The following is a 27233-nucleotide window of genomic DNA, read 5'->3' on the forward strand; positions in this document are numbered from 1 at the left end:
TTTGGAGAATGAGGTGCAGACATGGTCCTCCGCTGTCACTAGGGGGGTCAGTTTGGAGAATGAGGTGCAGACATGGTCCTCCGCTGTCACTAGGGGGGGTCAGTTTGGAGAATGAGGTGCAGACATGGTCCTCCGCTGTCACTAGGGGGGGTCAGTTTGGAGAATGAGGTGCAGACATGGTCCTCCGCTGTCACTAGGGGGGTCAGTTTGGAGAATGAGGTGCAGACATGGTCCTCCGCTGTCACTAGGGGGGTCAGTTTGGAGAATGAGGTGCAGACATGATCCTCTGCTGTCACTAGGGGGGTCAGTTTGGAGAATGAGGTGCAGACATGGTCCTCCGCTGTCACTAGGGGGGTCAGTTTGGAGAATGAGGTGCAGACATGGTCCTCCGCTGTCACTAGGGGGGGTCAGTTTGGAGAATGAGGTGCAGACATGGTCCTCCGCTGTCACTAGGGGGGGTCAGTTTGGAGAATGAGGTGCAGACATGGTCCTCCGCTGTCACTAGGGGGGGTCAGTTTGGAGAATGAGGTGCAGACATGCTCCTCCGCTGTCTCTAGGGGGGGTCAGTTTGGAGAATGAGGTGCAGACGTGGTCCTCAGCCGTCACTAGGGGGGTCAGTTCAGAGAATGAGGTGCAGACATGCTCCTCCGCTGTCTCTAGGGGGGGTCAGTTCAGAGAATGAGGTGCAGACATAATGGTCCCCCGCTGTCAGTAGGGGGGGTCAGACAGTTTGGAGAATGAGGTGCAGACACCATGGAGGGAGGACTGTATAGGAAGAGTCCCTCACATACAACAAAGTGAAAAGAATGTTTTATTACAATGAAATGGTTTATAATACACGGTGACTACACTGAGAGTCCTATGAGGGGGTTCTAGTCATTGATCAGACTCAGGTCCCTCAGGAGGGGGAAGGAGGGGCTCTGTCACCAGGGCAACGCTTTACTTTCACTTTACCCCACAGCTCTGCATGTGAGCGGTTCGCCTCACAACTACAACTCCCAGAATCCTCCGCTGAGGGGGGCCCTCGCTGGGTCTGTCCGGAGCTGCCTGCAGCCAGGACCAGCCTGTATTCAAATGGTAAAGAGTGTCAGGCAGTGTCCAGGACAGCCGGACACAGAGAGGACACGTCACCTGTGAGGGAAATGAGAGAGATCAGAGTGAGTAGAGGAAGGAGAGGTGAGAAGGGAATCTGTCTGTGTTGTGTGAGGGGTCTCTGTATATTGTATGGGAGATCATAGGGGGGGAGAATTACTAAGGATAAAACTGGAGAGTGCAAAATCTGGTGCAGCTCTGCAGAGAAACCAATCAGCTTCCAGGTTTTATTGTCAAAGCTTTACTGAACAAACTGAAGGTAGAAGCTGATTGGCTGCCATGCAGAACTGCACCAGATTCTGCATTCTCCAGTTTTTAGTAAATCTCCCCCAATGTGTATGGGACGGTTGTGATCTGTAGGAGATCAGGGGGGATCTATTGATCTGTAGGAGATATGGGGGATCTATTGATCTGTGGGAGATTAGGGGGGGGGGATCTATTGAATTGTGGGAGATTAGGGGGGATCGATTGATCGGGGGGATCGATTGATCTGTGGAAGATCGGGGGGATCGCTTGATCTGTGGGAGATCAGGGGGGATCCATTGATCTGTAGGAAATAAGGGGGATCTATTGATCTGTAGGAGGTCAGGGGATCTGTTGGAGATCAGGGGGATCTATTGATCTGTAGGAGATCAGGGGTGATCTTTTGATCTGTGGGAGATCAGGATGATCTATTGATCTGTGGGAGATCAGGGGGGATTTATTGATCTGTTGGAGATCAGGGGATCTATTGATCTGTAGGAAATCAGGGAGGGATCTGTAGGAAATCAGGGAGGGATCTGTAGGAGATCAGGGAGGGATCTGTAGGAGATCAGGGGGATCTATTGATCTGTAGGATATCAGGGGGGATCTATTGATCTGTAGGAGTTTAGGGAGGGATCTATTGATCTGTAGGAGATCAGGGGGATCTATTGATCTGTAGGAGATCAGGGGGGTCTATTGATCTGTAGGAGATCAGGGGGATCGGTAGGGGATATGGGTGATCTATTGATCTGTGGGAGATCAGGGGGGGATCTATTGATCTGTAGGAGTTTAGGGAGGGATCTATTGATCTGTAGGAGATCAGGGGGGATCTATTGATCTGTAGGATATCAGGGGGCATCTATTGATCTGTAGGAGATCAGGGGGATCTATTGATCTGTAGGAGTTTAGGGAGGGATCTATTGATCTGTAGGAGATCAGGGGGGATCTATTGATCTGTAGGAGATCAGGGGGGATCTATTGATCTGTAGGAGATCAGGGGGGATCTATTGATCTGTAGGAGATCAGGGGGATCTATTGATCTGTAGGAGATCAGGGGGGAGCTATTGATCTGTAGGAGATCGGGGGGGATCTATTGATCTGTAGGAGATCGGGGGGGATCTATTGATCTGTAGGAGATCGGGGGGGATCTATTGATCTGTAGGAGATCGGGGGGATCTATTGATCTGTAGGAGATCAGGGGGGATCTATTGATCTGTAGGAGATCAGGGGGATCTATTGATCTGTAGGAGATCAGGGGGGAGCTATTGATCTGTAGGAGATCGGGGGGGATCTATTGATCTGTAGGAGTTTAGGGAGGGATCTATTGATCTGTAGGAGATCAGGGGGGATCTATTGATCTGTAGGAGATCAGGGGGGATTTATTGATCTGTGGGAGATCAGGGGGGTCTATTGATCTGTAGGATATCAGGGGGATCTGTTGGAGATCAGGGGGATCTATTGATCTGTAGGAGTTTAGGGAGGGATCTATTGATCTGTAGGAGATCAGGGGGGATCTATTGATCTGTAGGAGTTTAGGGAGGGATCTATTGATCTGTAGGAGATCAGGGGGGATCTATTGATCTGTAGGATATCAGGGGGGATCTATTGATCTGTAGGATATCAGGGGGATCTGTTGGAGATCAGGGGGATCTATTGATCTGTAGGAGTTTAGGGAGGGATCTATTGATCTGTAGGAGATCAGGGGGGATCTATTGATCTGTAGGATATCAGGGGGGATCTATTGATCTGTAGGAGTTTAGGGAGGGATCTATTGATCTGTAGGAGATCAGGGGGGATCTATTGATCTGTAGGATATCAGGGGGGATCTATTGATCTGTAGGAGTTTAGGGAGGGATCTATTGATCTGTAGGAGATCAGGGGGATCTATTGATCTGTAGGAGATCAGGGGGAGCTATTGATCTGTAGGAGATCAGGGGATCTATTGATCTGTAGGAGATCAGGGGGTATCTATTGATCTGTAGGAGATCAGGGGGATCTATTGATCTGTAGGAGATCAGGGGGGATCTATTGATCTGTAGGAGATCAGGGGGATCTATTGATCTGTAGGAGATCAGGGGGGAGCTATTGATCTGTAGGAGATCAGGGGGGAGCTATTGATCTGTAGGAGATCAGGGGGGTCTATTGATCTGTAGGAGATCAGGGGGGGATCTGTAGGAGATCAGGGGGGATCTATTGATCTGTAGGAGATCAGGGGGATCTATTGATCTGTAGGAGATCAGGGGTGATCTATTGATCTGTAGGAGATCAGGGGGGGTCTATTGATCTGTAGGAGATCAGGGGGGATCTATTGATCTGTAGGAGATCAGGGGGGGTCTATTGATCTGTGGGAGATCAGGGGGGATCTATTGATCTGTAGGAGATCAGGGGGATCTATTGATCTGTAGGAGATCAGGGGGATCTATTGATCTGTGGGAGATCAGGGGGGATCTATTGATCTGTAGGAGATCAGGGGGATCTATTGATCTGTAGGAGATCAGGGGGATCTATTGATCTGTGGGAGATCAGGGGGGGATCTATTGATCTGTAGGAGATCAGGGGGGTCTATTGATCTGTAGGAGATCAGGGGGGGGGGGGTCTATTGATCTGTGGGAGATCAGGGGTGATCTATTGATCTGTGGGAGATCAGGGGTGATCTATTGATCTGTAGGAGATCAGGGGTGATCTATTGATCTGTGGGTGATCAGGGGGATCTATTGATCTGTAGGAGATCAGGAGGGTGTCTATTGATCTGTAGGAGATCAGGGGTGATCTATTGATCTGTAGGAGATCAGGGGGGATCTATTGATCTGTAGGAGATCAGGGGGGGATCTATTGATCTGTAGGAGATCAGGGGGGGATCTATTGATCTGTAGGAGATCAGGGGGGTCTATTGATCTGTAGGAGATCAGGGGGGGGGGTCTATTGATCTGTGGGAGATCAGGGGTGATCTATTGATCTGTGGGAGATCAGGGGTGATCTATTGATCTGTAGGAGATCAGGGGTGATCTATTGATCTGTGGGTGATCAGGGGGATCTATTGATCTGTAGGAGATCAGGAGGGTGTCTATTGATCTGTAGGAGATCAGGGGTGATCTATTGATCTGTAGGAGATCAGGGGGGATCTATTGATCTGTAGGAGATCAGGGGGGGGTCTATTGATCTGTAGGAGATCAGGGGGGATCTATTGATCTGTAGGAGATCAGGGGGTCTATTGATCTGTGGGAGATCAGGGGGGATCTATTGATCTGTGGGAGATCAGGGGGGATCTATTGATCTGTAGGAGATCAGGGGGGATCTATTGATCTGTAGGAGATCAGGGGGGATCTATTGATCTGTAGGAGATCAGGGGGGATCTATTGATCTGTGGGAGATCAGGGGGATCTATTGATCTGTAGAAGATCAGGGGGGATCTATTGATCTGTGGGAGATCAGGGGGGGGTCTATTGATCTGTAGGAGATCAGGGGGGATCTATTGATCTGTGGGGCATTTAATGGGTACTAAAAGTGCTATTTAATCTCTTGCCCTCCGGAAGATTTACCCCCCATTTACGACCAGGCCATTTTTTGCAATACGGCACTGCGTTACTTTAAGCGCTTAGCAACCGCCGTGGATATACTGCAGCAGGGCGGCCGCTCTGCGCCAGGGTCTCCCGGGTCTGGGGCGTGTGTGCGCGCCGCTGGCGACCTACTCCCACTGTGATTGGAGGTAGCGTGAGCCAATCAGCGGGTCCTGAGGATTGTTCAGGGGAAGGACAGATGTAAACAAGGCGTGTCATATTTGATCACCTCTGCGGTTTTTATTTTTTGCAGAGGTTGCAGTTAGAGAAGGGGGGGGAGGCATCCTGGGGGCCCTCCAGCTGGAACTACATTTCCCATGAGGCATTGCAAGGCTGGCAGTTACATTTAGACCCCTTTCACACTGGGGCGTTTTTCGGGCGTTTTTTAGGCGCTTTGGCGTTTAAAAAAAGCCTGTAAAGCGCCTGAAAGAAGCCTCATCTGCAATCCCAATGTGAAAGCCCAAGTGCTTTCAGAGGCCTTTCACACTGCCAGCGCCCGAAAAACGCTGGTAAAGCGCTGCTAAGACCCCTTTCACACTGAGGCGCTTTTCAGGCGCTTTGGCGTTAAAAAAAGCTTCCTCAATGGGAAGGGGGCTTTAGGAGTGGTGTATTAACCGCTCCTAAAGCGCTGCAAAGAAGCTGCATGCAGGACTTTTTTTGACGCCCTGCCAGCTCAGCGCCTCAGTGTGAAAGCACTCGGGCTTTCACATTGGGATTGCAGATGCAGCTTCTTTCAGGCGCTTTTTTTAACGCTAAGACCACTTTCACACTGGGGTGTTTTTCAGGCGCTTTAGTGTGAAAGCACTCGAGCTTTCACATTGGGATTGCAGATGCAGCTTCTTTCAGGCGTTTTACAGGCGCTTTTTTTTAACGCTAAAGCGCTTGAAAAATGCCCCAGTGTGAAAGGGCCCTTACTCCCAGAGGGATGATGGGACTTGTAGTTCTGCTGAAGGGCCCCAGGTTGCCTCTCCCCTGAGTTAGAGGGTTGAGACAAACCATTTAACACAGACAATGATCACCCTACCTTACATCATAGTGCACCCCCCCCCCCCCAAACTTGTGCTGCTGCCGGGAAGTAGCTGGGAAGCAGAAAGTGCAGGGTCTGGAGGTGGACCAGAGGAGGGCTGGAGTCTGCTGAATGCTGAGACCCCAGGGGGGGTTCTGCAGCTGAGGATCTTTAGGAGGAGTTCTGTCCTCCTTACTGCTGCTGACACAGGTGGGGGGGGGGGGGGGCGAGCCTCTCCATGGCTGCAATGAAAAGTGCAGAATCTGTAGGAGGAGTTCTGTCATCCTCTCTGCTGCTGACTGCTGAGACAGGGAGGGGGAGCGAGCTTCTGCACAGAGAAGCACAGGATCTGGTGGAGGAGTTCTGTCCTCCTCTTTGCTACCAACTGCTGAGATGGGTCACGGTGGGGGGGGGGGGGGGGTCAGCCTCTCCACAGTCGCACAGAAAAGCAAAAGAGAGTTCTGTCCTCCTCCTTTGCTGCTGAGAAAAGTGGGGGGCAAGCTTCTCCATAGTTGCACAGGATCTGGTGGAGGAGTTCTGTCCTCTCTGCTGCCAATTGCCGAGACAAGGCAGGGGTGACGACGACGGGGGTGCTGCAGCTGAAGGAGAGGTGCGAGGGCCACATGAGATGGCCTGGCAGGCCTTGTGTTTTGACACGTGATCTAGGCCAGGGGTTTGACAAATTTGCTTGGAATCTAGGAGCCAGCTAAAAAGGTTAGGAGACGGAAAACGCGCCCCGTCCCGACGAGCTTGCGCGCAGAAGCGAACACATACGTGAGTAGCGCCCGCATATGTAAACGGTGTTCAAACCACACATGTGAGGTATCGCCGCGATCGTTAGAGCGAGAGCAATAATTCCAGCCCTAGACCTCCTCTGTAACTCAAAACATGCAACCTGTAGATTTTTTTAAACGTCGCCTATGAAGATTTTAAAGGGTAAAAGTTTGTCGGCATTCCACGAGCAGACGCAATTTTGAAGCGTGACATGTTGGGTATCAATTTACTCGGCGTAACATTATCTTTCATAATATAAAAAAAAATGGGGATAACTTTACTGTTGTCTTATTTTTTAATTAAAAAAAGTGTAATTTTTTTCCCAAAAAAGTGCGCTTGTAAGACCGCTGCGCAAATACGGCGTGACAGAAAGTATTGCAACGATCGCCATTTTATTCTCTAGGGCAGGCATGTCCAAAGTCAGGCCCGGGGGCCAAATGCGGCCCGTCTGTTGATTTAATATGGCCCCCCTGGGGATTTGGATATATATATATATATATATTGTTTGTGGCCCCCAGGGCCACAAAAGTTATATACTGTATTTATTGGCAGTGCCTTGGAGGGGACAGGGAGGGGGCAGGACGAGCGCCGTCAGATTACATGAAGAGAATCTCCTGTTTACTCAGCAGTGTCTCTATTGGAAGTCCCGTCTCCTGGGATGCCATTGGACGACTGTTCTGTCTATCATAAGAGGCAGGACTTTGTATTATAGAGGCCACAGGGTAAACAAGACATTCTCCTGTTTGTAATCTGTCGGCACTCGTCCCGCCCCCTCCCTCTGCCCTCCGAGGCTGCAGATGGGCATCGTTCAGGCTGCATTTATGGCGCATGTGAGGCTGCATTGGTTACAATGGTGAGGTTGCAATAGTAAGGCTGCATTGGTTGCAATGGTAAGGCTGCATTCATGGCAATGGTAAGCCTGTGAGTGTTATACGCCGATAAATACGGTATATCCAAATAACACGCCCAAGCTCATCTCTTCACCACACACAGCCACAAAGGCAAGAGAATTCTTGTTGGGCGGTGTATTAGTGCTCAGACGAACACACTTAGACAGAATTTTAATGGTTCAAAGAATGTCAGGCAAAATGGTCGGCCGTCACGCATGTTCACTTAATCAAATCTGGCCCTCTTTGAAAAAAGTTTGGACACCCCTGCTCTAGGGTGTTAGGATAAAAAATATATATAATGTTTGGGGGTTCTAATTAGAGGGAAGAAGATGGCAGTGAAAAATAGTGAAAAATTACATTAGAATTGCTGTTTAACTTGTAATGCTTAACTTGTAATACCAACGGCCACCACCAGATGGTGCCAGCTCACACATCTGGTGGTAATAACTTGTAATACCAACAGCTCACCACCAGATGGCGCCAGCTCAAAAAAAAAAAAGAAGTCAAGTCGCCAGGACACCATTTCTAGTCGCCATGGCGACCTGGCGTCCAGGATTTGTCGAGCCTTGAGCTAGGAGAAGGTTTGTAGTAGAGTGACAAAGTTTACCATCACCTGTCCATTAGACTGTAGCACATTTAAGACACTAAATTTGGTCAACATTTTTTAAGATGTACTACATTTCATCTTTTATATGAAAGTTTACATCACGGTTACAGTTCTTACAATGTGAAAATCCGGACACGTTATATAAGGTCTATCGTGATCTATTTTTTGTTACTGTTCAGGCCCCTATAGGAACAAAGTTCATGTAGTCCCTTTGTCCCATGTTGCCAGGTGCTACTTAAACCTAGGTATGAGGTCCGAACTGCACCCCCTCCTGTCACGGCTGATCAGACAACAGCTGGGAAGGAGACGGACATTTGATAACGGCAGCTTGTCTCGGCTCTGAGCACTTTCCTGACACAAGCAGCGGCAAGAGGAATGCAGAGCCTGCGTGTCTTCCCTCCCTGTGCATTCCTCTTGCCGTGGCTTGAAGAGCCGAGACAATCTGCTGTTATCAAATGTCCGCCTCCTTCCTAGCTGTTGTCCGCCTCCTTCCTAGCTGTTGTCCGCCTCCTTCCTAGCTGTTGTCCGCCTCCTTCCTAGCTGTTGTCCGCCTCCTTCCTAGCTGTTGTTCGTCTCCTTCCTAGCTCTTGTCCGTCCATCTCCTTCCTAGCTCTTGGCCGTCCGTCTCCTTCCTAGCTCTTGTCCGTCCGTCTCCTTCCTAGCTCTTGTCCGTCCGTCTCCTTCCTAGCTCTTGTCCGTCCGTCTCCTTCCTAGCTCTTGTCCGTCCATCTCCTTCCTAGCTCTTGTCCGTCCGTCTGTCTCCTTCCTAGCTCTTGTCCGTCCGTCTGTCTCCTTCCTAGCTCTTGTCCGTCCGTCCGTCTCCTTCCTAGCTGTTGTCCGTCTGTCCGACTCCTTCCTAGCTCTTGTCCGTCTGTCCGTCTCCTTCCTAGCTCTTGTCCGTCCGTCTCCTTCCTAGCTCTTGTCCGTCCGTCTCCTTCCTAGCTCTTGTCCGTCCATCTCCTTCCTAGCTCTTGTCCGTCCGTCTGTCTCCTTCCTAGCTCTTGTCCGTCCGTCTGTCTCCTTCCTAGCTCTTGTCCGTCTGTCCGTCTCCTTCCTAGCTGTTGTCCGTCTGTCCGACTCCTTCCTAGCTCTTGTCCGTCTGTCCGTCTCCTTCCTAGCTCTTGTCCGTCCGTCTCCTTCCTAGCTCTTGTCCGTCCGTCTCCTTCCTAGCTCTTGTCCGTCCGTCTCCTTCCTAGCTCTTGTCCGTCCGTCTCCTTCCTAGCTCTTGTCCGTCCGTCTGTCTCCTTCCTAGCTCTTGTCCGTCCGTCTGTCTCCTTCCTAGCTCTTGTCCGTCCGTCCGTCTCCTTCCTAGCTCTTGTCCGTCTGTCCGTCTCCTTCCTAGCTCTTGTCCGTCTGTCCGTCTCCTTCCTAGCTCTTGTCCGTCTGTCCGTCTCCTTCCTAGCTCTTGTCCGTCTCCTTCCTAGCTCTTGTCCGTCTCCTTCCTAGCTCTTGTCCGTATGTCCGTCTCCTTCCTAGCTCTTGTCCGTCCGTCTCCTTCCTAGCTCTTGTCCGTCCGTCTCCTTCCTAGCTCTTGTCCGTCCGTCTCCTTCCTAGCTCTTGTCTGTCCGTCTCCTTCCTAGCTCTTGGCCGTCCGTCTCCTTCCTAGCTCTTGTCCGTCCGTCTCCTTCCTAGCTCTTGTCCGTCCGTCTCCTTCCTAGCTCTTGTCCGTCCGTCTGTCTCCTTCCTAGCTCTTGTCCGTCCGTCTGTCTCCTTCCTAGCTCTTGTCCGTCCGTCTGTCTCCTTCCTAGCTCTTGTCCGTCCGTCTGTCTCCTTCCTAGCTCTTGTCCGTCCGTCCGTCTCCTTCCTAGCTCTTGTCCGTCTGTCCGTCTCCTTCCTAGCTCTTGTCCGTCTCCTTCCTAGCTCTTGTCCGTCTCCTTCCTAGCTCTTGTCCGTCTCCTTCCTAGCTCTTGTCCGTCTCCTTCCTAGCTCTTGTCCGTCTCCTTCCTAGCTCTTGTCCGTCTCCTTCCTAGCTCTTGTCCGTCTCCTTCCTAGCTCTTGTCCGTCCGTCTGTCTCCTTCCTAGCTCTTGTCCGTCCGTCTGTCTCCTTCCTAGCTCTTGTCCGTCCGTCTGTCTCCTTCCTAGCTCTTGTCCGTCCGTCTCCTTCCTAGCTCTTGTCCGTCTGTCCGTCTCCTTCCTAGCTCTTGTCCGTCTCCTTCCTAGCTCTTGTCCGTCTCCTTCCTAGCTCTTGTCCGTCTCCTTCCTAGCTCTTGTCCGTCTCCTTCCTAGCTCTTGTCCGTCTCCTTCCTAGCTCTTGTCCGTCTCCTTCCTAGCTCTTGTCCGTCTCCTTCCTAGCTCTTGTCCGTCTCCTTCCTAGCTCTTGTCCGTCTCCTTCCTAGCTCTTGTCCGTCTGTCCGTCTCCTTCCTAGCTCTTGTCCGTCCGTCTCCTTCCTAGCTCTTGTCTGTCCGTCTCCTTCCTAGCTCTTGGCCGTCCGTCTCCTTCCTAGCTCTTGGCCGTCCGTCTCCTTCCTAGCTCTTGGCCGTCCGTCTCCTTCCTAGCTCTTGGCCGTCCGTCTCCTTCCTAGCTCTTGGCCGTCCGTCTCCTTCCTAGCTCTTGGCCGTCCGTCTCCTTCCTAGCTCTTGGCCGTCCGTCTGTCTCCTTCCTAGCTCTTGGCCGTCCGTCTGTCTCCTTCCTAGCTCTTGTCCGTCCGTCTGTCTACTTCCTAGCTCTTGTCCGTCCGTCTGTCTCCTTCCTAGCTCTTGTCCGTCCGTCTGTCTACTTCCTAGCTCTTGTCCGTCCGTCTGTCTCCTTCCTAGCTCTTGTCCGTCCGTCTGTCTCCTTCCTAGCTCTTGTCCTTCCGTCCGTCTCCTTCCTAGCTCTTGTCCGTCTGTCCGTCTCCTTCCTAGCTCTTGTCCGTCTGTCCGTCTCCTTCCTAGCTCTTGTCCGTCTCCTTCCTAGCTCTTGTCCGTCTCCTTCCTAGCTCTTGTCCGTCTCCTTCCTAGCTCTTGTCCGTCTCCTTCCTAGCTCTTGTCCGTCCGTCTGTCTCCTTCCTAGCTCTTGTCCGTCCGTCTGTCTCCTTCCTAGCTCTTGTCCGTCTGTCCGTCTCCTTCCTAGCTCTTGTCCGTCTCCTTCCTAGCTCTTGTCCGTCTCCTTCCTAGCTCTTGTCCGTCTCCTTCCTAGCTCTTGTCCGTCTCCTTCCTAGCTCTTGTCCGTCTCCTTCCTAGCTCTTGTCCGTCTCCTTCCTAGCTCTTGTCCGTCTCCTTCCTAGCTCTTGTCCGTCCGTCTGTCTCCTTCCTAGCTCTTGTCCGTCCGTCTGTCTCCTTCCTAGCTCTTGTCCGTCCGTCTGTCTCCTTCCTAGCTCTTGTCCGTCCGTCTGTCTCCTTCCTAGCTCTTGTCCGTCCGTCTGTCTCCTTCCTAGCTCTTGTCCGTCCGTCTGTCTCCTTCCTAGCTCTTGTCCGTCCGTCTGTCTCCTTCCTAGCTCTTGTCCGTCCGTCTGTCTCCTTCCTAGCTCTTGTCCGTCCGTCTGTCTCCTTCCTAGCTCTTGGCCGTCCGTCTGTCTCCTTCCTAGCTCTTGTCCGTCCGTCTGTCTACTTCCTAGCTCTTGTCCGTCCGTCTGTCTCCTTCCTAGCTCTTGTCCGTCCGTCTGTCTACTTCCTAGCTCTTGTCCGTCCGTCTGTCTCCTTCCTAGCTCTTGTCCGTCCGTCTGTCTCCTTCCTAGCTCTTGTCCGTCCGTCCGTCTCCTTCCTAGCTCTTGTCCGTCTGTCCGTCTCCTTCCTAGCTCTTGTCCGTCTCCTTCCTAGCTCTTGTCCGTCTCCTTCCTAGCTCTTGTCCGTCCGTCTGTCTCCTTCCTAGCTCTTGTCCGTCCGTCTGTCTCCTTCCTAGCTCTTGTCCGTCCGTCTGTCTCCTTCCTAGCTCTTGTCCGTCCGTCTGTCTCCTTCCTAGCTCTTGTCCGTCCGTCTGTCTCCTTCCTAGCTCTTGTCCGTCCGTCTGTCTCCTTCCTAGCTCTTGTCCGTCCGTCTGTCTCCTTCCTAGCTCTTGTCCGTCCGTCTGTCTCCTTCCTAGCTCTTGTCCGTCCGTCTGTCTCCTTCCTAGCTCTTGTCCGTCCGTCCGTCTCCTTCCTAGCTCTTGTCCGTCCGTCCGTCTCCTTCCTAGCTCTTGTCCGTCCGTCCGTCTCCTTCCTAGCTCTTGTCCGTCTGTCCGTCCCCTTCCTAGCTCTTGTCCGTCTCCTTCCCAGCTCTTGTCCGTCTGTCCATCTCCTTCCTAGCTCTTGTCCGTCTCCTTCCTAGCTCTTGTCCGTCTCCTTCCTAGCTCTTGTCCGTCTGTCCGTCTCCTTCCTAGCTCTTGTCCGTTTCCTTCCTAGCTCTTGTCCGTTTCCTTCCTAGCTCTTGTCCGTCTCCTTCCTAGCTCTTGTCCGTCTGTCCGTCTCCTTCCTAGCTCTTGTCCGTCTGTCCGTCTCCTTCCTAGCTCTTGTCCGTCTGTCCGTCTCCTTCCTAGCTCTTGTCCGTCTGTCCGTCTCCTTCCTAGCTCTTGTCCGTCTCCTTCCTAGCTCTTGTCCGTCTGTCCATCTCCTTCCTAGCTCTTGTCCGTCTCCTTCCTAGCTCTTGTCCGTCTGTCCGTCTCCTTCCTAGCTCTTGTCCGTCTCCTTCCTAGCTCTTGTCCGTCTGTCCGTCTCCTTCCTAGCTCTTGTCCGTCTCCTTCCTAGCTCTTGTCCGTCTGTCCGTCTCCTTCCTAGCTCTTGTCCGTCTCCTTCCTAGCTCTTGTCCGTCTGTCCGTCTCCTTCCTAGCTCTTGTCCGTCTCCTTCCTAGCTCTTGTCCGTCTGTCCGTCTCCTTCCTAGCTCTTGTCCGTCTCCTTCCTAGCTCTTGTCCGTCTGTCCGTCTCCTTCCTAGCTCTTGTCCGTCTCCTTCCTAGCTCTTGTCCGTCTGTCCGTCTCCTTCCTAGCTCTTGTCCATCTGTCTCCTTCCCAGCTGTTGCTGGATCAATTGCGGCGGGAAGGGGGCAGTTCAGACCTCATAACTAGACTTGGATGATGTGGTACAAAGTACTAAATGTACTATATCCCATAGGGGACAGAATAGGGAAAACTCATATAATGGTAGACCTTTTCAAGCTCTCCTGTCCTTGCCTCTTTACCGATCACTGTTGGTGTGAAGCCCCTTCTCATTCATCATTTGTATTTCTCTTTTTGCAGAGTGACTCCAGAGACACATGTGGTTGGGATAAAGTGATGGTGGAGCACGTTATTACCCGGGACCCGCTGGCAGCGGATTTGAAATGTAGCCTCTTCATGTCTGCCCTGAGGAGCTATAAAAGAGACTCGGTCCTGCGGCCGTTCCCTCCCTTCTATGCCAGCGACCAGCAAAAGGATTTCGATGCATTGGTAGGAAATCACAACTGAAATGAGTTCCTATTATTTCCCGGGATCTCCGCTTTATCGCAGATGTTTATTTCTGATTCGTTCCAGATCTTTTCCCAAAAAACATTTGTCAATATGCCTCACTGCTCCCTGAAAATTGGGGAAAAAGTAAAAAAAAATAAAAAATTTATAAATGTGATGATATTAAAAGCCACTTCAAGACCACAATACATATACAGGCATACCCCGCTTTACGGACACTCACTTTACGTACACTCGCGAGTACGGACATGCCGGCGAGTGTACGTAAAGTGTCTCACAAGTACAAATATTCCCACGCCGTGCACCCGCATTAGACGGAACTGAAGTTCTGAGCACTTAGCCTGCCCAGTTCCAGTGTGCTCTTTCTGTATCCTGGCTGCCTCCCCACCTCCGGTGACATCACATCCCCTCAGGCTTCCCTGTCAGCCACAGAATGCCATCCAGCCTCTCAATAGCACTGTCCTTTGTGCACACCGCGATGTCCGGGGGATGGATTGGAGCGGCCCCCCTTGCATCAGATGAGCTTATTTACATGTGAGTGTACCCCTGATGCCCCCACTAAAGCCCCTGGCACCCCCACTACAGCCTAGAAGTGAAAAAAGGCATTGCTTCACTTTAAGTACATTTTCGTTTTACATCAATGCTCTGGTCCCGTTGTGTACTTAAAAGTGGGGTATGCCTGTACACACTATTACCAAAAGTATTGGGACGCATGTCTTTACACGCACATGAACTTTAATGCAGAGTTTGACAAATTTGCTTGGAATCTAGGAGCCAGCTAAAAAAGTTAGGAGCCAGAAAACGCGCCCCGTCCCGACGAGCTCGCACGCAGAAGTGAACGCATACGTGAGTAGCGCCCACATATTTAAACGGTATTCAAACCACACGTGAGGTATCGCCGCGATCGTTAGAGCGAGAGCAATAATTCTAGCTCTAGACCTCCCTCTGTAACTCAAAACATGCAACCCGTAGATTTTTTTTAAACGTCGCCTATGGAGATTTTAAAGGGTAAAAATTTGTCGCCATTCCACGAGCGGAAGCGTGACATGTTGGGTATCAATTTACTCGGCGTAACATTATCTTTCGCAATAAAAAAATTGTGCGCTTGTAAGACCGCTGCGGAAATACGGCGTGAAAGAAAGTAGTGCAACGATCACCATTTTATTCTCTAGGGTGTTAGAATAAAAAATATATATATATATATAGCCAGATTCAGAGAGGTTTACGCCGGCGTATCAGTAGATACGCCGTCATAACTCTGAATCTGCGCCGTCGTAAATTTAAGTGTATTCTCAAATTGAGATACACTTAAATCTAGCTAAGATATGACTGCGGGCGCTGTCGTATCTTAGCTGTCTATTTAGGCCGGCCGCTAGGGGAGTGAACGCTGATTTACGCCTAGAATGCGTAAATCAGCGAGATACGCCTATTCACGAATGTATGCTTGCCCGTCACAGTAAAGATACGCCGTTTATGTAAGGCGTTTTCAGGCGTAAAGTTAGTCCACCAAAAAGCTGGCCCAGCCAATGTTAAGTATGGACGTCGGTCCCGCGTCAAATTTTTACGTCGTTTGCGTAAGTCGTCCGTGAATGGGGCTGGGCGTAATTTACGTTCACGTTGAAACCAATGAGTCTTTGCAGCGTAATTTGGAGCATGCGCACTGGGATACGTCCACGGACGGCGCATGCGCTGTTCGCTAAAAATGTCATTTACGTGGGGTCACGATTCATTAGCATAAAACAAGCCCACCTCTTCACAATTTGAATTAGGTGCGCTTACGCCGGCACATTTACGCTACGCCACCGTAACTTAGGACGCAAGTGCTTTGTGAATACAGCACTTGCCTCTCTAACTTGCGGCGGCGTATCGTATATGAGATACGCTACAGCTGCCTAACGTTAGGCGCGTCTTTTTGAATCCAGCTATCAATGTTTAGGGGTTCTAAATAGAGGGAAGGAGATGGCAGTGAAAATAGTGAAAGATTACACATTAGAAAGCTGTTTAACTTGTAATGCCAACGGCCACCACCAGATGGCGCCAGCTCACAGAAGGAAGAGCTTGGGACTTCACAAGGCCGCAAAGCCGCGGCCTCATTTACCGGCCGTCGCAGGAGGTGGGGGCGCACAGAGACACAGGATCCTGTGCCTCCGTGCGCCCCCGCCGCGGCCGGCAATTGAGGCCGCGGCCTTGTAGGCCGCAAAGCTGCAGCCTCAATTACCGGCCGCCGCGGGCGCCAGGTCACAATTTCTTGTCGCAATTGCGACCTGGCGCCTGGATTTTGTCGACCCCCTGCTTTAATGGCATCCCAGTCTTAGTCCGTATGGTTAAATTTTGAGTTGGCCCCGCCCTTTGCAGCTATAACAGCTTCAACTCTTCTAGGAAGGCCGTCCACAAGGTTTAGGAGTGTGTCTATGGGAATGTTTGACCGTTCGAACATTTGATTTTTTTTTTCTTGTGCACGCCTCGTGTTGTACTCGTGTATTTTCCAGCATCTAATTAATGTTGATGTCTTCTTAGATCGGTGACACGGACACCCTGCCCAGCCTGCAAGAATTCCTCAGGAACAAGACAAAGGTAGATCGGAAAGTCCTGGATCTGCTGAGCTGGGTATTGTCAGAGAAACTCTTCACCATAAAAGGCCTTAAAAAGGAGAAGGTGAGATGATCGATCAGAAAATGTCAGGTCCCTAGAATTGATACTATTAACCACTTAAGCCCCGGACCAAAATGCAGCTAAAGGCCCAGGCCAGGTTTTGGCGATTCGGCACTGCGTCGCTTTAACAGACAATTGCGCGGTCGTGCGACGTGGCTCCCAAACAAAATTGGCGTCCTTTTTTTCCCACAAATAGAGCTTTCTTTTGGTGGTATTTGATCACCTCTGCGGTTTTTATTTTTTGCGCTATAAACAAAAATAGAGCGACAGTTTTAAAAAAAAAATCAATATTTTTTACTTTTTGCTATAATAAATATACCCCAAAAACATATATAATTTTTTTTTTCCCCTCAGTTTAGGCCGATACGTATTCTTCTACCTATTTTTGGTAAAAAAAAATCGCAATAAGCGTTTATCGATTGGTTTGCGCAACATTTATAGCATTTACAATATAGGCAATAGTTTTTTGCATTTTTATTAATATTTTTTTTTTTTTACTACTAATGGCGGCGATCAGCGTTTTTTTTTTTTTTTTTTTTTTTTGTGACTGCGACATTATGGCGGACACTTCGGACAATTTTGACACATTTTTGGGACCATTGTCATTTTCACAGCAAAAAATGCATTTAAATTGCATTGTTTATTGTGAAAATGACAGTTGCAGTTTGGGAGTTAACCACAGGGGGCGCTGAAGGAGTTAGGGTTCACCTAGTGTGTGTTTACAACTGTAGGGGGGGTGTGGCTGTAGGTGTGACGTCATCGATCGAGTCTCCCTATAAAAGGGATCACTCGATCGATGCAGCCGCCACAGTGAAGCACGGGGAAGCTATGTTTACATATGGCTCTCCCCGTTCTTCAGCTCCGGGGAGCGATCGCGAGAGGGCGGCTAGAAACGAATAGCCGCGCCCTCATTCCGGATCGCTCCCACGGAAGAACTGACCGCCGCATGTACCAGGGGGGGGGGTCCCGATCCCCGACCCCCGACCCCCGGAAAGGCATGGACGTACAAGTACGCCCATCTGCCTGTACGTGTCATTCTGTGGACGTACATATACATGCGGCGGTCGTTAAGTGGTTAAATGGCCAACTGCCGATTACACTTAACATTCTTGGGGGGGGGGGGGGGGGGCAGACTGATATTTTCAAGTAATTTCTAAGGATTAAGGGCCAGTTCACACCACATGCAGTCCAGTGCGTTTTTTTTACTGCATCAAAAAACGCATGGAGAGTAGGTTATAGTGTTTTCAATGGCATAGTTCACACCAGTGCGGTCAGTTCCAGTAAGTTCCTGTTCCAAAAAAAGTAGAACATGCTGCATTTTTCCTGCACTGGACTGTACTTGAACGCTGTAAAACGCACCCAAAACGCACTGGAATGCTCCTAAATTCACCAGAAACTCAGTGGAACACACTTGTCCTTATTTACCCTGGGTTCACACTGATGCGATGCATCAACCAGCGCGATTCCAGTGCCGGTTCCCGCGTCGCTCCTCTCCCGCATATAGTTCACGCTGCCTTCTGCGAGCCGCTGCAGGTGTCATTAACAAAGTTAACACCACATGCAGTCGGTGTTAACACCCCCAGTTTAATTCACAGATCGCAGTGCGAACTCGCACAGGAATCGGATCGCATAGGTGAGAACATCCATGCGTTCCGATTTAAAGTGCGGGGAAAATACAAGTCCCTGCGCTATTTTCTGTGAGAATCAAATGCGAGTTCAGCCATACAACCAGGACCGCCATCAGAGGGGTACAGGCAGTACACCTGTAAGGGGCCCGGATGGCAACCCCCCTTTTTTTTATTTTATTTTTTTATGAAAAAAAAATATTATTTTAATATATTTTTATTTTATTTTTTATTAAAGGGCCAACTTTTTTTTTTTTAGGGGTCAGGAGATCCACAGGGCCCTGGATGACAACCCCCCCTTTTTTTATAAAAAAAATATCTTTTTTTTTTATATATTTTATTTCTTTTATTTTTTATATATATATTATTATTATTATTAAAGGGCCCAGATGGCAACCCCCCTTTTTTTTTTAAAGGGCCCAGAGGTCCCCAGGGCCCTGGATGGCAACCCCCCCCTTTTTTTTTATAAATGTTTATTTTTATTTTTTTTATATTTATTTATTTATTTATTTATTTATTTTTTTTATTAAAGGGCCCAGAGTTTTTTTTTTTTTATTAAAGGGCCCAGAGGTTCCAGATGTCAACCCCCCCCCCTTTTTTTTTTTTTCTAAAAAAAAAAAAATTGTGTGCACATTATATATATATATTATTATTAAAGGGCCCAGGGCCCCAAATGACGACCCCCCTTTTTAAAAATAAATACATTTAAATATATATATTTTTTCTTTTTATTAAAGGGCCCAGCCAGAGGTCCCCAGGGCCCCAGATGGCTACCCCCCTTTTTTATATATATTTTTCTTTATTTCTTATTTTTTTGTAAAGGCCAACCCCTCCCCCTCCCCCCCTGCTTCTCAATTCGTGGCAGCCTCCCCACTTCTCAATTTCAGGCGGCAGCACCCCCCCCCCCGGTTCTCTTCTCCAGGGGGCCCATGCCTGAAGCTGTGTAAGGGGCCCCATAATTCCTGTTGGCGGCCCTGCTTACAACTGTATGGCTGAACTCGTATTGCTCAGAGATAACATGTGATCGGCACATGCGGTGCGGGTGCGAATCACATGCGATCTTTGAGATAGCAGCAGTGTGAACCCAGGCTGAAGGTTAAGAAAAAGGAAGGGGGGGGGGAAAGCACTGGACCGCATCAAAAACTTCTCCTGAACTTCAAAAAGTTCATTACAGGAGTAGATGTGTGAATGCGGCATAACACGTATTTGTGAATGAATGCTCTTTTGGGTTAATAGAATTGTTACCATTTGCGGTGTAATCTTTCATACAAACTTGTGTCTGTGGATAGCCTAGACCAGTGTTTCTCAACCAAGGTGTCACTTGGGATCCCCCCCAGCCCCCCCGGGGTGCCACGAGCACGAGACTTTGTTTGCTCTGGATCACAGATGGATGTATGGGGGACTCAGATGTGATAGGGAAACTTTGCCATGGGTGTACTCTAATGGGATGGGAGGCTGTCGTGTATAGAGGGGACTCTGATGTGATGGGAGGGAGGCTTCTGACTCGATGCTAAGAGTACTGTATGGTAATGGGAGGCCTTTGATGTACAAGGGGGACTTTGTTGTGATGGGCACCCCAGAAGTTAGGACCTCTGATGCGATGGAGGAGGGAGGGCTCAGATATGGGGGAACCTTTGATGTGAAGGGAGACATTGATGTGATGGGGGGGGCCTCTGATGTTAAGGGGTGACTGTCTGATGTTAAGGGAGACATTAATATTATGGGGGGATCTCTGATGTGATGGGGTAACCTCTGATGTTAAGGAAAACATTGATGTGATGGGAGGACCTCTAATGTGAAGGAAAATGATGTGATGGGGGGGGGGGGGCCTCTGATCTGAAGGGGGACTTCTGTGAATTCCATTAAGATTGTTGTGTGCATTGTCCCAGGCTCAGGGGACCTCTGATGTGATGGGGGGACCTCTGATGTGATGGGGGGGACCTCTGATGTGATGGGGGGACCTCTGATGTGATGGGGGACCTCTGATGTGATGGGGGGAACTCTCATGTGATGGGAGGGGGGCTCTGATGTAAAGGGAGGACTGTCTGATGTTAGGGTTGACATTTATGTTAAGGGAGGACCTCTGATTTCATGGGGGGGACCTCTGATGTGAAGGAAAACATTGATGTGAAGGGGAGGACTGTCTGATGTGAAGGTGAGGACTATCTGATGTGAAGGTGAGGACCTTGGATGTGAGGGGAGGACTGTCTGATGTGCTGTGGGGGACCTCTGATGTTAAGGGAGACATTGATATTATGGGGGCATCTTTGATGTGATGGGGTAACCACTGATGTGAAGGAAAACATTAATGTGATGGGGGGACCTCTGATGTGATGGGAGGACCTCTGATGTGATGGGAGGACCTCTGATGTGATGAGAGGACCTCTGATGTGATGAGAGGACCTCTGATGTGATGAGAGGACCTCTGATGTGATGAGAGGACCTCTGATGTGATGAGAGGACCTCTGATGTGATGAGAGGACCTCTGATGTGATGGGAGGACCTCTGATGTGATGGGAGGACCTCTGATGTGATGGGAGGACCTCTGATGTGATGGGAGGACCTATAATGGGATGGGAGGACCTATAATGTGATGGGAGACCCTCTGATGTGATGGGAGGCCCTCTGATGTGATGGGATTGAGGACCTCTGATGTGATGGGATTGAGGACCTCTGATGGGATTGAGGACCTCTGATCTGAAGGGGGATTCCCCTGAAGTTAATTCCATCAGGGTGGTTGTGTGCATTGTCCCAGGTTCAGGTTTACCATTAGTAAGTACGATTTATGTTTTTTTACATTTTAGACGGGGGGAGTGCCTCAAGATTTTGCATACTTAAAAAAGGAGTGCTGCCACTGACAAAGGGTTGGAAAACACTCGTCTATATAAAAGGGGTGCTGCCACTGACAAAGGGTTGGAAAACACTCGTCTATATAAAAGGGGTGCTGCCACTGACAAAGGGTTGGAAAACACTGGTCTATATAAAAGGGGTGCTGCCCCTGACAAAGGGTTGGAAAACACTCGTCTATATAAAAGGGGTGCTGCCACTGACAAAGGGTTGGAAAACACTGGTCTATATAAAAGGGGTGCTGCCACTGACAAAAGGTTGGAAAACACTGGTCTATATAAAAGGGGTGCTGCCACTGACAAAAGGTTGGAAAACATTGGTCTATATAAAAGGGGTGCTGCCACTGACAAAGGGTTGGAAAACACTGGTCTATATAAAAGGGGTGCTGCCACTGACAAAGGGTTGGAAAACGCTGGTCTATATAAAAGGGGTGCTGCCACTGACAAAGGGTTGGAAAACATTGGTCTATATAAAAGGGGTGCTGCCACTGACAAAGGGTTGGAAAACACTGGTCTATATAAAAGGGGTGCTGCCACTGACAAAGGGTTGGAAAACGCTGGTCTATATAAAAGGGGTGCTGCCACTGACAAAGGGTTGGAAAACACTGGTCTATATAAAAGGGGTGCTGCCCCTGACAAAGGGTTGGAAAACACTCGTCTATATAAAAGGGGTGCTGCCACTGACAAAGGGTTGGAAAACACTGGTCTATATAAAAGGGGTGCTGCCACTGACAAAAGGTTGGAAAACACTGGTCTATATAAAAGGGGTGCTGCCACTGACAAAAGGTTGGAAAACATTGGTCTATATAAAAGGGGTGCTGCCACTGACAAAGGGTTGGAAAACACTGGTCTATATAAAAGGGGTGCTGCCACTGACAAAGGGTTGGAAAACGCTGGTCTATATAAAAGGGGTGCTGCCACTGACAAAGGGTTGGAAAACATTGGTCTATATAAAAGGGGTGCTGCCACTGACAAAGGGTTGGAAAACACTGGTCTATATAAAAGGGGTGCTGCCACTGACAAAGGGTTGGAAAACGCTGGTCTATATAAAAGGGGTGCTGCCACTGACAAAGGGTTGGAAAACGCTGGTCTATATAAAAGGGGTGCTGCCACTGACAAAGGGTTGGAAAACGCTGGTCTATATAAAAGGGGTGCTGCCACTGACAAAGGGTTGGAAAACACTGGTCTATATAAAAGGGGTGCTGCCACTGACAAAGGGTTGGAAAACACTGGTCTATATAAAAGGGGTGCTGCCACTGACAAAGGGTTGGAAAACACTGGTCTATATAAAAGGGGTGCTGCCACTGACAAAGGGTTGGAAAACACTGGTCTATATAAAAGGGGTGCTGCCACTGACAAAGGGTTGGAAAACACTGGTCTATATAAAAGGGGTGCTGCCACTGACAAAGGGTTGGAAAACACTGGTCTATATAAAAGGGGTGCTGCCACTGACAGAGGGTTGGAAAACACTGGTCTGGACTACCTCTCATGTAATTATAAGATTAATGTAAGAAATCTCTTTTATATGTCATACTTGCTCCTCCACCTCCCTGTTCTACAGCAAACATCAGGAGAGGAGTGATGGAGAGAACAAGGTGGTGTACACAGGCTATAATGAAGGTCAGCCAGTACAATGTACATACAGTAGGTAACAAAAGCTGCTATTGTTGTAACTGGAATAGATCCTGGACATGCAAATCTGTTAATGACAGTACATAGAGCTTTATTATGCTTTGGCTTTGCAGTGTGTGCTTATTTCTGACTGTAGTAAGTCATAACCTCTATGTATATCCAGCGGTGGGGGCGGGGGGGGGGGGCGTCATGTCTGTACTAACCATATTGAAAACTCACCCCAGCCTTATATTAAGGCTGCCCTTCCCTTGCTGTTTTTAGTTTGAGGAGGTCCAAGCCTTGCCAGGTTCTCCCACTCTTGCTCTGCCCACTCCTGACTTCCTGTTTGAAATAGAATACTGCGAGAAGCTGAACGCCAAGTTCCAGGAGACGCGTGGAGAGAGAGACGTCATTTATGCTTTGCATGGCAGCCGGCTGGAGAATTTCCACTCCATACTGCACAATGGCTTGCACTGTCACCTCAACAAGGTGAGGCATGGTAATGGTTCCAGGTCACTAAAATATGTGTGTATAAGTATGCAGTAACTCCAGCACTAAAGCAGCACTGGTTGGCTATGTACTGGTAGATTTTTATTTTTTCGTTCAGCCTGCAGGTTAAATGAAAAAACACTAAGGCCCAGATTCACAGAGAGCAAGGCGCACATTACGCCGCCGTAGAGCAAACACCGTACGCCACGCCAACGCAGCGCGGAGAGGCAAGCATTGCATTCAGCAAGCCAGTGCTCCCAACGCTGCGCCAGCGTGGCGTGGGTTTAGAAGGCGCGCGCCGGCGTAGGTGGAAGTGGGCGTGAACCCATGCAAATGAGGCGTGACCCCATGCAAATGATGGGCCGAGCGCCAGACGGGTACGTATCGCGAACTGCGCATGCGCCGTGACATGGATGCATGCACAGCACCCCCCTGCGCCTGTTCACAACCACGCCGGCACAACTGCCTAAGCTACGCAGGATCACCGCGTACACCGTGAACATAACGTACGCCTAACCAGACACACGTCCAACGCACAATACGCCGGCTTGTGTTCCCTGGTGCAGGCCTGTGCATGTCTGTTGCCGGGTTGCATCTCATTTATGGGGAATAACTTTACGCCGGACGTACAACTTACGCGCATCTTGCGTAGCATGCGCCGGGCACAAGCACGTTCGTGAATCGGCGTATTTCCCTCATTTGCATGTTTGAAAGGCTAATCAACGGGAGCAGCACCATGCGCCCAGCCCATATGTGTGCCCACCCTACGACGGCGTGTGCAAGCTACGTCGGCGGGGTGTAGCCTGTTTTTAGGCGCATGTTGGTTTGTGGGTTTGCCGCACACATATGCTGGCGCACATTTGCACTTACGTCGGCGTAACGTGTTATACGTCGGCGTAAGTGCTTTGTGAATCTGGGCCTAGAAGGTTCAGATGGGTTGATCTCCTGCTGTGCCTATTGTATTTTAAACAACTGTTTCCACCAGCAAAAAATGTTTTGAATTTTTTGGTGTGCTGTAGCTCCACCCAAGGCTAAAGCCCAATTTATTGGCATTCCTATGGGGGGGATAGTTGAGCCCCAGCCTCCTTTCTAAGCTGACTGTTATGAATGATCACTCAGCACTGGCGAGACTGAGTGATAAAGCTACCGGCTCCTCGTAAACATATGGGGCAAGGACAGATCTATCACACAGCCCTGGTTGTTTATTCATAGTTGTAAATGATCAGTCAATGCTGCAGCTGATGTATCTGCTGGCTTCTAGTAAACATACATGGCCCCCGGCAGACCTATCACACAGCCCCAGTAGTTCTGACTGTTCATTCACTGGCTCCACCGGCCAACAATTTTCTGCCCAGCTTCTTTGAATTCTCAGTGGAGGGATGTAAGCCGGTAGGCGGCTGACTGAGACATTTAGGTACCGTATTTATTGGGATAAAGCACACACCGGCGTATAGCGAGTACCCCAAACCTAGAAGGGAATTTTAGGGGAAAAAAATGAAATACCGTATTTATCGGCGTATACCGCGCACTTTTTTTCCCGCGCTTAGTTTGAATGCCTGCGCGACATATACCGAGCGCAGTACACTCGGGTACATTCGGCCAGACTCGGCGTTCGCTCGTAGTCACGCTCTGTGACGTTTATGCGTGAGAAGCCGAGCGTGGCTGAATATATCCGAGTGTACTGCGCTCGGTATATGTCGGCGGAGGCTTCAAACTGAGCGTGGAAGCGGAGATTCGACACAGAGACAGCGCGGGAGAACACCACCGAGGCCGCAGACGGACGCCGCACCGGACGAGGACGCCGTAAGTAGTAAAATTTAATAAAAAACATTTTTTACAGGATTTTAGGGTCAACATTAGGGGTGCGCGCTATACGCCGGAGCGCGCAATACCCCGATAAATACGGTACTTACAGTTTGAATGCCTCTCGTCGGGGTCTTGCCCGGCGTCCATCGGCGGCCTTGTCCGGTCCGGCGTCGGTCTGCGGCCTTGGTGGTGTCCTCCCCGCTTCTCCCGCGCTGAGCGCCGCCGCCGACATATACCGAGCGCAGTACACTCGGCTAGGCTCTGCCACGCTCGGCTCCTCTCGCATAAAGGCTAGGAGGCAGGAAAGGGCGTGACTGCGAGCGGAGCCGAGCTTAGCTGTGTGTACCCGAGTGTACTGCACTCGGTATATGTCGGCAGCGGAGCTCAGACAGCGCGGATCGGCGTATAACGCGCACCCACGATTTTCCCCTGATTTTAAGGGGAAAAAAGTGCGCGTTATACGCCGATAAATACGGTAGCTAATTGTCACATTTTATCTTTTACAGTGCCTCTGCAGTGCAACTATATAGACTGGCTCTGGACGGGGCCCTGCCCCCTCCTGCCCTACTACCTGTTGGTTGGTGGGGCTGCCCATTACAGTGTTGTACCAGTAGTAAATCATATTGAATGGGAGGTAGGAGTCAGGGCCACAGTCAGCAACTGGGAAGTTCGCAGCTAGAGATTCACCCTCTATTTCTCCTGTTGTTTAGTATTATTTTTATTGCTGAAAGTAAAAGAAAATCACAAATTTTGGGTTGTCCCCAGAAAAGTAATAGAGGAGAAATCTTCCAATGAGGACACTAGATCTGGTGTCCCTGAATCCCTGCAGGGATTTCCTCTAACTTCCTGTTTGGTTATGGGACAGGACGTGAAGGGAAATCTCCCCAATGGGACATAGATGGCAAAAAATAAACTGTGACAGGGGTTATAACCCTCCCTTGCTCTATCCAAAATAATTAAAAAACAATTGTCTATAGTTGTACTTTAAAGCGGGAGTTCACCCATTTATTAAATTTTTTTTGTTTTCCCCTTAGATTCCTGCTCATTCGGTCTAGGGGAATCGGCTATTTGTTTTAAAATATGAGCTGTACTTACCGTTTTCGAGATGCATCTTCTCCGTCACTTCCGGTTATGGGTCTTCGGGAGCGGGCGTTCCTTCTTGATTGACAGTCTTCCGAGAGGCTTCCGACGGTCGCATCCATCGCGTCACTCGTAGCCGAAAGAAGCCGAACGTCGGTGCATCTCTATACTGCGCCTGCGCACCGACGTTCGGCTTCTTTCGGAAAATCGTGACGCGATGGATGCGACCGTCGGAAGCCTCTCGGAAGACTGTCAATCAAGAAGGAACGCCCAGTCCCGCAGCCCATACCCGGAAGCGGCGGAGAGGATGCATCTCGTAAACGGGTAAGTACTGCTCATATTTTAAAACAACTAGCCGATTCCCCTAGAGAAAACGAGCATGAAGCTAAGGGGAAAATGTGTTCTCTATGGGTGAACCTCCGCTTTAATGCTTGTGTTTACCCGGAGTGTGTCGTTATCGCAAATTCTGTGATTCTCCATTTCTTGCAGACATCTCTGTTTGGAGAAGGGACCTACCTGACCAGTGACCTGAGTCTGGCTCTCCTGTATAGCCCCCATGGACACGGGTGGACTCATAGTTTCCTAGGCTCTGTGCTGAGCTGCGTTGCCGTGTGTGAGATGATCGATCATCCGGATGTCAAGTGTCAGATCAAGAAAAAAGGTGAGGAAGCTCAGTTGGGTGCCGTATGTATACCTTTATAGGAGCTTTCTAAGGTTTCTACCGCAATTTTACATCTGCATCTGTAAAAACAAATTCATGTTTTTTTGTCCTTTTATTGAACGTGTCTTGCAGAGCTGTATGATGAACTGAGCATTTTAAAACAGCCCTCAAAAAATCCACTCGCCTGCTCGCATTTTGCGAGGGGATTTTGAGAGGGGGCGAGTGTGGGCTGCCTGGGAGCGGAGGGGGGGGTGCGAGCATCGCCGTCGGCCCGGGTTGTATTGCCTTTGTCTCAGCGATCGTAGGGGATGAGAGGGTAGAGCCTCCGCTGCCTGGCTGATTTGAGCGCTGGGGAACATGACGGCTTTCTTTACAATAGCCGTGTGTTTCCCCGCCGTGCGGCGCTATATACATCCCCTCCCCCTTGTCTGGGCACTTTGATAGACAGATCACCGTCCAATCCTGGGACAACGATCTGTCTATCAAAGTTCCCCCGGACAAGGGGGAGGGGGGGCTGTATATGGCGCTGCATGGCGGGGAAACACACAGCTATTGTAAGGAAAGCTGTCATGTTCCCCAGCGCTCAAATCAGCCAGGCAGCGGCGGCGGCTCTCCCCTCTCATCCCCTACTATCGCTGAAACTGGGGGGGGGGGGGAACACATGCTGAAACTGGGGACACAGGCTGAAACTGGAAACACAGGCTGCACTGAGGACCGGCACACAGGCTGCACTGGCAGACACAGACAGGCTGCATTTTGAGTATGGATAAAGTTGTTGTTCATTTTTATAACTTAATTCTGCATAGAACATTTAAGTGTAATTTCATGAGAGAATATGAGGGCGTGTTTAGGGGCGGGATTAGGGGCAGGGTAGGAGTTGGGCGGGGCAACTGGTGGCGAGTAACCCTTGAGGCCTGGCTAGTAGCTCAGGACTTAACATTTTGAGCCCTGATTTTAAA

The 27233-nt window shown here is 49.9% G+C and overlaps 1 protein-coding gene across 3 annotated transcripts in view; it reads left to right on the forward strand.

The window, feature by feature from the left end:
* Positions 1-1085: 1085 nt before the first annotated feature.
* The window catches only part of PARP16 (poly(ADP-ribose) polymerase family member 16), a 33224-nt gene continuing 7076 nt past the window's right edge, over positions 1086-27233 (forward strand). Inside the window, exons 1-5 of one of the 3 annotated variants that reach the window (XM_040342286.1) lie at positions 1086-1176; positions 13298-13486; positions 16022-16159; positions 22521-22727; positions 26103-26274. In XM_040342286.1, the coding sequence (XP_040198220.1) occupies positions 13334-13486; positions 16022-16159; positions 22521-22727; positions 26103-26274 (670 nt within the window). In that variant the 5' untranslated portion in view covers positions 1086-1176; positions 13298-13333. The remainder of the gene's footprint in view (positions 1177-13297; positions 13487-16021; positions 16160-22520; positions 22728-26102; positions 26275-27233) is intronic. The other 2 variants (XM_040342285.1, XM_040342287.1) reach the window with 2 other exon arrangements.

This window comes from Rana temporaria, chromosome 3 (genome assembly GCF_905171775.1).
Source record: "Rana temporaria chromosome 3, aRanTem1.1, whole genome shotgun sequence".
Lineage (NCBI taxonomy): Eukaryota > Metazoa > Chordata > Amphibia > Anura > Ranidae > Rana > Rana temporaria.